The sequence below is a fragment of the Neolamprologus multifasciatus genome, chromosome 6, assembly GCF_963576455.1.
Source record: "Neolamprologus multifasciatus chromosome 6, fNeoMul1.2, whole genome shotgun sequence".
Lineage (NCBI taxonomy): Eukaryota > Metazoa > Chordata > Actinopteri > Cichliformes > Cichlidae > Neolamprologus > Neolamprologus multifasciatus.
In genome coordinates, this window is record NC_140444.1 from 16,582,322 (window position 1) to 16,595,047 (window position 12,726).

The 12,726-nt window shown below is 39.9% G+C and overlaps 1 protein-coding gene across 3 annotated transcripts in view; it reads left to right on the forward strand.

Moving 5' to 3' along the window:
- Positions 1-12,726, forward strand: part of plppr2b (phospholipid phosphatase related 2b) — a 59,777-nt gene that overhangs the window by 24,359 nt on the left and 22,692 nt on the right. For all 3 annotated transcript variants that reach the window (XM_085162891.1, XM_085162892.1, XM_085162893.1), the window contains exon 3: positions 2,649-2,837. In XM_085162891.1, the coding sequence (XP_085019017.1) occupies positions 2,649-2,837 (189 nt within the window). The remainder of the gene's footprint in view (positions 1-2,648; positions 2,838-12,726) is intronic.

A 12,726-nucleotide genomic window follows, 5' to 3' on the forward strand; every position in this document is an offset into this window, starting at 1 on the left:
TAGATGAATGAAAGAAGGCGTGCCATTTTTCTTTTAAGCACACCAAATGATTGTGCTCCATTTGATCACTTATGTGCATTTTAAACCTCTGGTAGTAGATCTCATGGTAAGCTAGAAAACTGAGCTTTGTAACATGTTTTATGCGGCAAGAAAAGAGAAACGTGGGAAAAGTCCAGTAATCCAAACAGAGATGTAATGAAGAAACACAGTGAAACTCACCAGTTCGACACAACAAGGAACATGGGAAAACTGAAAGCTTAAATATGTAATGAGGGGAGGTCCTTTTCCATCAGGTGGAGAGCAGCTAAAAATATGAGGGCAGTGTTAGCCAAGGAGTACAAAACTCAGTGTAGCGGTTAACATAATTTATTTACAATAACACAAGAGTAGACCATTTCAAAAAATGAAAAAACTAACGGCGAGCTAGATGTCCCACTTACACAGATGACATGCAGCAGTCTTGAAACAAATGCTCTAGCACCAAACATCACAGAAGTCACTCTTCACCAGTCGTAACACACTGGGAAAGGCCTTCTTACTGGTTCCAACTCCTCCACCACATCCAGCACCAGTTCCACAGACAATTCCAGGGCCAATCTCATTGGCATCCATCTGGCCAATCCATCCTGTTGCTCTTGTGAAGCTCTGCCATCGTCATGGTTGTGCCACCTCTGCATATGCTCTGTGCCACCTCTGCATATGCTCTGTGCCACCTCTGTCTGACTGCCCTCACCTCCCATCTTTTATGCAGCACTAGCAGGTGCAGATAATTTGTTTTGATTAAGGTGTGGGTAGGAAGTAAAAGAAAAACTTCAAAATAAAAGCATGCATGCAAAATGTATACAAAAAACATGGTATAAACTAAACCACTAAAAAACACAGAATAAAACATTAAAACTACTCCTACCCCAAAACAAATACAGACAAGGTAAAAGGGATAGAGGAAACAGCGGGGGGAAACAAGACATGGGTTAATTGAATAGAAAAAAAAAACAAGGGGAAGAAAAAGTGATAATGTCCCACTGGGGTCCACAAGACTAGAAAAACAAACAAACAAACAAACAAAAAAAACAGGAAGTAACTAAACACCAAGCACACATAGAGACTTAACAAGACAGTTGAGGCAGCATAACTGAAATGTAACCAACCGGAAAACTCTGAAGTCCAGCACATAATCAAAAACAAACAAACCTAGGAAATCATTAATAAGCTGTAATAATTATTAGCTCTCAGCTGGGGTCCTTTCTGAAGATCTGCTTTGACTTTGTAGTACTCTGTTGTTGTGGTTGAAAAACAAGGATCTCATCACATGATTAATTTGTTCATTTATATTTTGTTAATGTGCAAATGCTAAATAGTAAAACTTTCTTCAAGTAAAATAAGAAATTGTTCGTGACAGCCACAAAAACCGCTACAATTTGCTCCTTGTCTCACTGTCCCTGAAGCTGCAAACCAGCTCAGCCTGCCAGCAGAGGCTCCTCATGTTTTGCTGCTGATAAATTTGTCCTTCGCATACAATGCAAGTCCATCTAGCAAGCATTTAGGCTGCAGCTTAAGAGGAAACTAATCAGCAGCTCTCTATATTTAAACTCACATTTTCCTTTTTCATTTGCAGTGTTGTTTTTGTTTCGGGCTGATCTGCGAGGGCAAGCTAATATTGCACAAACCTCCAGTTTTCAGTTGCAGATTTACAGGAGCTCACACTGCAGTCACTTCTTTTTTTTCCTGCAAAGAGCGTCTGTGTGCTGTTTACTGGAGTATAAATGAATAATTAGAACTTGTGCATCTGTCTCATCTTGGGAGAATATCTCGCATTTTTTGATGTGTTCTATGTTTATCATCGCCTCTTCCTGTCTTCTCCCTCACATACATACAATCTGCTTTGAAATGCTTATTTATTATTTATGTTTTAACAGCAATGAAGGTCATATTTTATGCTTCGCAGCTTCTGCTTTGCATAAATCTGATATTTTATAAATGTCAGAATAGCACAAAGTTATGCAGAGATCCAGACTCATGTACCCTGGTTATGATTCTGCTTGTTCTTATACTCTCTGCTCTTGCCCGGGTTCTTCCTTTCCCTGTTGCCTGCTCCTTCCTCACTGTTCTGCTCTTTTTCACCTCTCTGTGTCTCACCCTCCACTCTCTCTCCTGCCCTTCTTCAGCTCTTCTTCTGTTCCTCCATACAGCTTTTTTTCTTTGATCGCTCTCCATTTGTTTCTTTACCCTCCCACTCAGCATACTGACACAGCTGAAGGGATCTCTCTCTCTCTCACACACTCTGTCTCCCTCATTGCTCTCATTCTTCTCTCTATCTGTCTTTCTCCTTATTTGCCTCCCTCCGTCTCTATCTTTACCTCCCTCCCTCACTCTCCCTCCTTTCCTCCCTCCCTGTCATCCTCCTCCCTCGCTATCTCTCCATGCACACTTGATTCATTTTACACATTACGGAAGCATCCATCATTTTTGCTCTGTGGAGGAAAAATCTCTTCTTTTTTTCCCCTTTTCTTTTAAAAAAACAAAAACAAAAAAACAACCCGCAACAGTATTTTCCACTTCTCTTCTTTACGGCTGTCTTCTCTTTCCCAACTCCTACACTCTCCTGTGGATCCAATCCTAAAGCTGGAACCAATATGTTTTATTTTCAGCTGGTCATCATGGCAGGGACCGTTCTGTTGGCGTACTACTTTGAGTACACGGACACGTTCCCCGTGCACATCCAGGGCTTCTTCTGCTTTGACAAAGCTTACTCCAAGCCGTACCCAGGACCAGAAGAAAACAGCAAGGCTCCACCTGTCCTCGTCTACTCTCTCGTCACCGCCATACCCACTGTGACGGTGAGTCTGTTTTCAACTTAAATTTAAAAAAAGATACTTCCACATGTGACCATCCTGCACGCACGCACACATATCTTACATGAATATACATGACAGTCATGCACACAACATTCACCCACAGCATGTGAAATAAACACGCACATGGACAGTACCTCCTCATCTACACGTGGTGTTTATGGATTAAAACAGGGTAGCGATGCGTAGGTGTGCGTCCTCGTGGACTCGCAGCTCAGTTTGTGTGGTTGCGTTCTCTGTAATAACCATGGCAACGGGCACTATATTTGTCCTCCACAGAGCAGTCAGAGATAGCTACAGTGTGCAGAAAGTCTGTCCTTATTTCCACATTGCATTAAAACAGAATAAAACATCACCTCTGAGTGGTCTGACTTATTTAGGTCTGCAAAGCACAGTTTCATTATTTTCACCTGTTACTTCAATATGCATATAGAAGCATCTTCAGTAACTGAGTAGAATTGAATACTGTCAGTCATAATACAGCAGATCAGACCAATCAGTGTTAAAGTGCTTTTAGTAATTATCTTTAGGAATTTATCAATTTTCATTGGCACTCAATCAGTTTATAGTGGCTATAATTCATGTAATTACTCCAAGTTAATCACAGCATGCACAGTTTCTCATCAGTAGATTTGAATATCATTAATAATGAAACATTCACATCCTCATCAAAGCTGTGCATCCATGACTTCTGTCTCTTAGGGACTACTTCTTTGATGCCCTACAATTAATTGGCAGTAGGAAACACATATTAGGGCAGTGCACACATAAAAAAAAAAATCCTCCACACATACTTTATAAACTTACATATATCATTAGTTGGCCTGTTTTACTTATGTATCACTTGAACATTATTGTGTGTAAGTGATATTTAGGTTGAGTGAGACTTTACCACCAGTTTAGGAATCATCCAAAGTTGACATGCATATCACAGATGCACAGGTGGAGCCTAGCGTGTGCTCTAATGCTTGCAGGCACCAAGCGTCGGGGTACAGAGTGGGAGCAGAGTGGTGTGATTTTGCCTGGAGAAGGGAAGCGGCTTTTTTAAAAGTCAGAGCATCTGTGTTCTCTTTTTCTGGAAGATAACGCTCTATCCCACAAGTCTTCCTTTAGTAACAATGAAAAAGGCAGACATTTAGCTAACTTTTCCCTCAAATTTGACTCAGACTTTTAGCTACAAACACAACATGGACTAGCTCTTTCAAGTGACCGTGCAAACACTTGTTTTAACAAAGTATCCATATCTCGTGTGTGTGGATTCTATCTTTGATAGCTCAAGATTCTTTTCAAATTCACCAGAAACTGTGCAGATTTTTCTTTTTTCCCTTTAGGCCCTCTTCTCTTTTGCTGCTCTCTCTTTTCGTGTACACTTGCTGCTTTGTCTTGCCCAAGTTAAAATATTTAAAACAGAACTCTGGAGATTAACATTTAGTCCCTCCATTAAATGAGGACTGAGATATTCTGACATCTAGCCCTTAGTGTGACTGAATCTCCAGAAATGCTGACACCTACACTTTCTATAATGAATATAGGAAGGTTTTTTTGTTCCATTAGAGTCCATTTATTTATTAGAATAACCCAAGTGAAAGCCCCAGATTTAATTTTTTTGACTACACAACACTCCTTCCAGAGTCACTGAAGACATTTTACTGCAGTTTTTGTGAGATGAGAGATACTCCCTTTGATAAACAGTGAAATAGCTTGAGTGCCCCTAGAAATGTCTTTGCATAACTTTGCACAACGTTTCAATGAATCTGTCACATGCAGGAATGTGTTTAGTTTAGTTCTCTCTAAGATAAGGCATGTGTTGCACTGACACTCAGGGCAGGTGCTCCTCTGGCTGACACAGCATTTAAGCAGCAAAACAAAATAGTGCACTACTGTAGTGAGATTAAATATGTCTGTAATGTAACAAAGAAATGCATTAGTCTTCTTAGATTCAGAGTTTTCATCCTACTTTCTAATCCAAAAATTATGCCACTTGTGTTGCATAACTTCTTCAATTATCTGCATAATGAGGAGATAAGAAAGAGAAAGAAAAGAGAGAAAGAAAACATCATGAGAGACATCAACGTGCGTGAAAAGGCTCTCTCAAGAATGTGATGGCAAAGTGCAAAGCTCTTTGGTACGTCTCTGTTTTCAGGAAAGCATATGCATTGATATGTAAGGATGGCAATTATGTAATAATGGATTTCAGGCGAGGTTGCAGAGCTGTGCTAAATAAGTTAATGAGCATTAAAAGATATTTTCTACACGATTAGTAAAGTCATACCTTACATGTCTTACAAATTAAAAAGTGATGTTTTATATATATTGTATTGTATTTTGTATCACATATAAAGCCAAATTCTGTTCAGACGAGGACGTCACCATTCAAAGTGATATAAAGTTCTGAAATGATGTTCACATCACATTTCTAAGTGCTACATGCTTAATATAATGCACTTTAACTAAACAACTCAGCTGAAGTGAAGTGAGGACCTGCTCAGCAGAATACATTTGTCTTCATCTACAGAGATATGTGAGGTCAGACAGTGTCAGAGGCATGACTCAGGAATCCAAATTTCATTTAAATCTCCTCTTACTGGCAATATGCTGAACATTATATAATTCATCTCACCATTAACATTTCACAGAATGTGTACCCTACCCTTCAGTACACGTTCCTGGAAATGGCTCTTTTCTACTGATCTACTGGAGCAACATACACTCACCCAGTACTTTATTAGGTACACCTCTTCAACTGACTGTTACCTAATCAGCCAATCATATAGTAGAAACTCGATGCATTTAGATGTGTGGACATGGTCGAGACGACCTGCTGAAGTTCAAATAGAGCATCAGAACAGGGGGGAAAAGGGCGACTACGCGTGATGGTTATGGGTGCCAGACTGGTTGGTCTGAATATTTCAGAAATTGATGATCTACTGGGATTTTCCCACACAAATATTTCTTGAGGTTCTCTGAGTGAAAAATGCCATGTTGCTATGAGAGGTGAATGGCCAGATTAATTTGAGCTGATAGAAAGGCAACAGTAACTGCCATGTTAACCAGCAGGATTACACAGCATGTCACAAAGCTCACATCATCTCAAACTGATTTCTTGAACACGACAGCGAGTTCACTGGCCTCAGCTCTGCAACTGTGTGATGCTATTGTGTCATTATGAACCAAAGTCTCTGAGGAATGTCTCCGGCGCTTTGTTCAGACTATGCTGCGAATAATTAAGACAAATAAAATATTTAGAGTTTTCAGCTGTTTTAAGATTAAGCAGGTCTATTCAACACATCTGTCAGACCTCTGCACTGGTGTGTGACCATGAATTTTTACTTTTTTAAAATTAAGCCTTGCTTTCTCTTTTTATCTGTTTATTTAAGCTTGTTTTTTCACCCTGGAATACATTTTGGCTTCCATTATGGTTTTCTGCAATCTCACCCAAGCAAGGGTGATTGAATGACTAAGGCACTGGACTACAATCAAAAGCTCCAGGAGAGTTTTTTTTTTCATAATATAATTATTTATTTTCCATTTGTTTTTCTATCAAGTCCTTCACATATTTTTGTTAGAAAAATGGTAAGCAATAGCTAATAGCACACATTAGCCTTGGTGAAAATTTGATTTGCACTGGTTAAAACAGAGTCCACTCCATCTCTCTGACCCAAAAGTCTGTCCTGAAGCTGACGGTGCTGAAAAGCAGTGCAAATCTTGTTAATCTTAAACAACCTGTAAGAACTGAATAGCACACACACACCAGATTGTGTGTGAGTGTGTGCGGTATGTGAATGCTACACAATGCTAAAGGGACACACAGAGAGGAAGTGAGAGGGTGAGTGAAATAAAGGCACTTGTGTGGTACTTTGCAAAAATGCTGTAGGTTTCAGTGCATCAGTGAAGGGTGAAGGTAAGTGTGTGGGAGGATGACGGCACACATCTCCTCCGCGGCCACTGAAAATCATTTTTGTGTGTGAAGATAGAAAACGGCGTGCGTGTGTGTGCTCGGATCTAAGTACTAGTCAGAGTAGCCGCAGGCGATCTCTATGACTTTCCACAACTGCAGATAATTCTGTTTTTACACACACAGTATTCAGTGCAGAGCATGTAGCATCCCGCGTGTGCAATACATGTAGCAAATGCATTACAGGTGACATTTCAGCACTCATTTTAATCATCACTCAAAGCTGAAAGAGCAAGGTGAAGTGCTATTTGAACCATTTGCTAATTACGTGCATGTGTGTGTGTATTTGAGTGTATTTGAGTGAATGGAGACCTTATGTGCACATGTTGATATCACACTGCAATCCATCCAGTGATAATTGCAGGCTTGGTGTGAGCTTTCACAGCACGTGGACACACACACACACACTCACACACAAGGGTGCGGCAAATGAATGAAGTTTTGAATGCGGAGGTTTATTTCTCCACCTTTTTTATGTGGGTCAGAGACATAATGCTAAATACCTTTGCCCTTGAGAGTTCTGTTCTAATGCTGCTAAATATAAGCCTCTCAAACTGTGTGAGAAGGCACAGCGAGGGCGCTCTTTGAGAGGAGAGACGCAGAGACAGAACGAGTTCAAAACGCACCAAATACAAACTACAACATCGAAGGTAGAGAAATGGCGAAATGAAAGAAAAGAAAATGAAAAAGAAGTGTTAGGGCAGCCAAAAAAGAAAGGAAGGAGGAGGGAAAGACGAAACAAGAGGTTCTGTTCCAAGTTTGTTTTCTGCTGTCTGTTAAACCTTGGGAAAAAACCTTCATGCATTATGCAATTCCATGTGACAGAAAGATGGGGATTGGGGCAAACCAGGGATATAGACCACATTATCCAGTCATGCCAGAGCTTATCAAGGGGGAGCTCTTGATGCATGAAAATCTGTATAGTGCTGTTTTTGCCATCACAGGGTCTGAAGTGATGAAGGGGAACAATAGTAAGAGTGGAAGAGGACTGGCGAAAGCAAAGTAGCTTTGAATAAATGCAGCATTCGGAGGAAGGAGATGGTCCTGCTTGTCAGATGTCTGGGTGTTTGCAGATTAGCGTGATGAAGCTGGAGAGACAGGATACAGTGCTTTATTTTTTAATTGTCAATTTCCTTTCTTTTGCTGTTTGATAATTATCTTTTTGTCACAATGAGTTATTTTGAGATATTAAAAGAGCTCCATCAGTGGAGCTTAACACCATAAAATGAAGAAATGGCATAAAAATTAAATGCCTTTCAAGTCTTTTAGTGTCAATTCTTTTGTTTTTGCCACTGGTTGCAATAAAAACACGAAATTAAACCTAGATTGTAGAGAAAACAACAAATCGCCAGTGCTTATATTTCCAGTCTGTGTGCTGGGACGTATCAGATTAGGACATTTGACAGATGACATCGTGACTACTGGTTAGTATTCTCAGTGACAAGGTGGCTACAAAAAAAGCCCTGCTGCTTATCATTTCAGAGAACATGATTTTGTCAAATGTAATGTTCTCACGCCTCTAATAAGATAGCTTCTCCCTCAGCAAACTATCTTTTTAGAGTTATTTCTGTCAAAGGTGTCAGACACAAAAGCTGAACTCCTTCCCTGCTGATCTTTTTGGGCTCAAAGTCATTAAATATGCTCTAACCTGTGAATTCTTTAGAAGACGTTTGCTCTCTGTAACCACAAACCAAACTCTTCCTCCTGTGGTAACATGCGGCTACATCACAACAGCCAATCTGCTCAATTAGATCTCAGAAAAGAGATGGAAATGTCAGCTGTAACTGCAGCCGGCAACAACTAGTCCTCTGTTTCTCCGTCATAAACACTTGTGGATGTGGAAATTGGTTTCCCTCTTTACTCCCAGCTCAGGTGTAGACATGCAGATTAAAATGGTGAAAGGCTGTGGGTGAGCCCAGCAACAGTGGAGTTCTCATGTATGAAAACGGTCCCCATCATACTCCTTGACAGAGCCTTTGTTATGCTAATGTTTCGAAAATTATGATGTTCAGAAAATCCGGGCTTTTCCTGTTCCCATTTATTGCCTTTCTCTATTCTATATTTACTTCCTATTGTTATTCTAATCAGACTTGTCATCTTTGACAAGCAGCCCAAAAGAAATCTGCTCGCACACATGCACACAAATGCACAGAAACATACAACTACATACTCATAAACTGTAAAGAAAAGCTGAAACGAGCGTCTTTTGTGGATCACGACGGCTCTGAACTCGTACTTTTGTACAGACATTTCGGATTGATTGCAGTCTGTATTTTTTGGACACTCGTGCACACATAAGCCTAACTTAACAAAATAATCATATACAAATTGACCAGAAGTTTGCATACTGCTAAGCCTGGGCACAATCCCTCATGAATAATGGAGTCACATATGAAAGACAGAAGAAGACTAAGCAGAGCCACTGGGTGAGAGGACAGATTTGAGTGTGACACTGAAACTCTTCCAGTATTTTCGTTCCAAAACCATGGATGTTGTAGTTGCTTGTAAAAGGTGCTTGTAATGCTGCCGTCACTGTATTTTCAGTGCTTATTGTTTGCACTCTGTAGTTTACTTGATTATGTTTGATTAATCTTGTGTGTTTCACTGCTACCTACTGTGTCTGTTGCCATGGTTTGCTGAATTGCAGTGCATGAGAGCTTTAAACTGTATATAACACATAGATGTGGACACTATGATTTCACCTATATTTTGTTTGTTAACTTTTGAAGCCTGTGGTTGTTGATTTTTCAGAGCTAGAAGTCACCACGTTTTGCTGACCGAGTGCATGTGAAGTTTTCAGCAAACTTGGTTAGTGCTTTCCATCCACAGACTGGAAGAGTGTGTATGTCAGATGAGTGTAACAAACAGCTCAAATGAACCAAACACCACTGCAGAGAGGCCCAGACTTGAATTACTGGAGGTGAAGCCTAGCTGACAACTATCAGGGGCCTGTGTCAGCATCCACCTGTCAGTCAAAGCAGTCAGACCCAGATAATCCATAACTTTAAGCCTTAGTTTAAACAGATGCATTTAAATTAAGGTTCCACCAAACCATTTTTTCCTAAAACAGGCTATAAATCTGTTTATTTATTTTAACGTGGGAATCTATGGGGATTGCATTTAGAGTCAGCCTCAAGTGGCCATTCAAATAATGTAGTTTTTGGCATTTCTGTCTTGGCTTCATTTTTCAGCCCCAGAGGTTAACAAAATGCTTTGACCAGTGTAATGTATGCCTTAGTAGCTTCATTTGTGAACGGGACCTTAAATATTTCCTGGGGCCCTGAGAGGCAGCAGCGTTTCTGGTGTGACTTAATGGTCACACAAAGCACACATAGCAGTGTCTGTTTGCGACAACAGTCATTTAGAGCTGAAAACGTGCTTATCAATGCTAGAACCAGGTTAAAGTGAAACAAAATTTCCTGCACACAGTCCAGTATAAATATTTTTCTGGTTAAAATGACTCCACAGAGATAAGCACAGAATATGAAGGCAAAAGCACAGAAGACATTCTTGCAGGGAACAGAGTGAAAGTGGCTGTACACTGATTAGGAAAATGATGGGCAAATGTGCACTGTTGGCATGTGTAGATGAGGGGGCTGGGGAACATTGGGAAAAACTCAGGACAGCTGCTTGAGGGTGAGGAAATGGCATGGTCTGGAACTACCAGAAGGACAAGAAGTAAGTAAAATCACAAAAAAATAGCCCTGTACTTTCTCCTTTTCATAGATCAGTATTAGAGAAGGTATTAAACTGTCAAAAGGTGTAATTAGACTGGCATTAATAATTGTGAAAAAGGAAACACAACCTTCTACATATCAGCACATAAAAAATTCACCTGGTTCTCACCAGATCTTAAAATTGGGTATGTACAGCCTCAGATGAACAGCAACAAATCACGCTGTCATTATTTATTTAACAAAAAATAAGCCAAAATGCAGAAGCAATGAGGAAAAATGGACATTTATTTATGCACAGCGCTCTCAAAGCCCCAACATAGCATTTCGTTGAGGTTTAAGTCGGCTATTGCAAAACCTTGATGTAGATTTACTGCCGTGCTCGGGATCATCGTCCTGTTCCATCACACAGTTATGACCAAGCTTTAGCTGTTGGATAGCGGTCCCACATTTTACTTTAGAACCCTTTGACATCATGGTTGACCCGTCGACTGCAAAGTGCTCAGGTCCTGTGGCTGTGAAACAATCTCAGATCATCCTCCCTCCATCACTGTAGTTAACAGTTGGTGTGAGGTGTTTGTGCTGATATTGTGTATTTGGGTTTTTGCCAAACATGGTGCGGTGCATTATGGCCAAGCATCTCCACTTTGGTCTCGTCTGTCCAAAGGACATTGTTTCTGAAGTCTTGTGGTTTTTTCAGATGCAGCTCTGCAGCTGCTGCCATGTTCTTTTTCGAGAGAACAGCGTCTCCTGCCAACACTTTCATACAACAGATTTTTTTTTCACATTTTTCTCCAGTTGTCAAGAATTTTAACATTTAACTAACTGAGGCTCGTAGTGTCTGAGAAGCAGCTCTTGTTTTGTTTTTGTTTATATCTTTGCAGTTTCTTTGAGCATTGCATGGTCAGACATTGGGGGTGAACTTTTTCCACTTGCAAATAATCTTTGTCACTCTAAATGATAAGTATACAATTATTTTGAAATGGCTCTGTCTCAGATGTCTTTCCTCCTTTACTATTGTATTAACACATACCTTCATTTTTCAAATCTAAAAACATAATTAAATGGCATTACTGTTTTATCTTAGTAGGCACTCATAAAACGACACATAACTACACAAATATTGGGGAAATCAGTTTATGTTTTATTTGTCTGGGAAAAAAATATCTGCCCATAAATTAAATTTTATGTCTTTAAAATCCTGTATCAGTTGGGCAAACACTGTTTCTGCGTTTGGTTTAGTTTTTTTGTTTAAGAGATAATAACAATTTAATATGTGATGTGATGTTGTTCACCTGAGGATGTATTTACCTAATTTTAAGACATGCAATGGACCTGATGTTTTGTATTGTGTCCTGATCCTTAAAACCTTTAAACTGACAAAGACACATGTTTAGTTAGCAGCAGGGTCTCCAGGACACTTATATGTGTGGATTGAACTTATAGAGAAGTCTTCCGATTTATAGATAATCCATTCTACTTCCTGTGCAACAGTTATCTGACTGTCACTGGGGAATTATTAGAATTATAAGCTACTTTTCATAATCTAAAGGGGTTTGCACTGGTAAAAAAAAGTTGTAAGCTGTTTGACCAGTGACCATCAAATCACAGTGTCTCGAGCCGTGTCTATCGCTCTTTACTTTGTATGTGTTTGTGAAGGAAAGATGGCGAGATCATTGCATCATCATGTGTATGAGGTGGAGCAGTGAAAAAAGGGCAGGGATAATAAGGGATAATCACAGCTTTATCCTGTCACTGCCAGTCATACTCGGTTGAGGTCTGAAAAATGAAGACAGCAGGGCCCATGCTGATACGCCTGACCAGCTATCTGCTCCCATTGTGATAGCCTGTAAGACATGGTCTAACCCGCAGATGAGAACCCTAATCCCCCAATATACTCGCACTCTGGTAGATTAGCTGCAAGGTCTCTTCCCACACTGAGCCAGGATCCCTCAGTTTCTTCTTAAGAGGACACAGATGGAAGGAAACTTATATGGGGAGAAGATTATGAGGATATGGAGAGAGAAATAAATAGAAAAAACAGAGACAAAGCAGGAAGAGGACAGGGAGGGGGAGACTCAAAGAACGAGAGAGATGAAAATGCAAAAGAATCAATAGAGAAAATAGGAAAGGAAGAATATTGGGGTCATAGTTAAAATCTTAGAGGATTGAGAGAAGGCAAGAAAGGACTTTTTTTTAAATTTATATCAGAGAAAAACAGTGAAAAAGGGAGATGCTTCTGGTA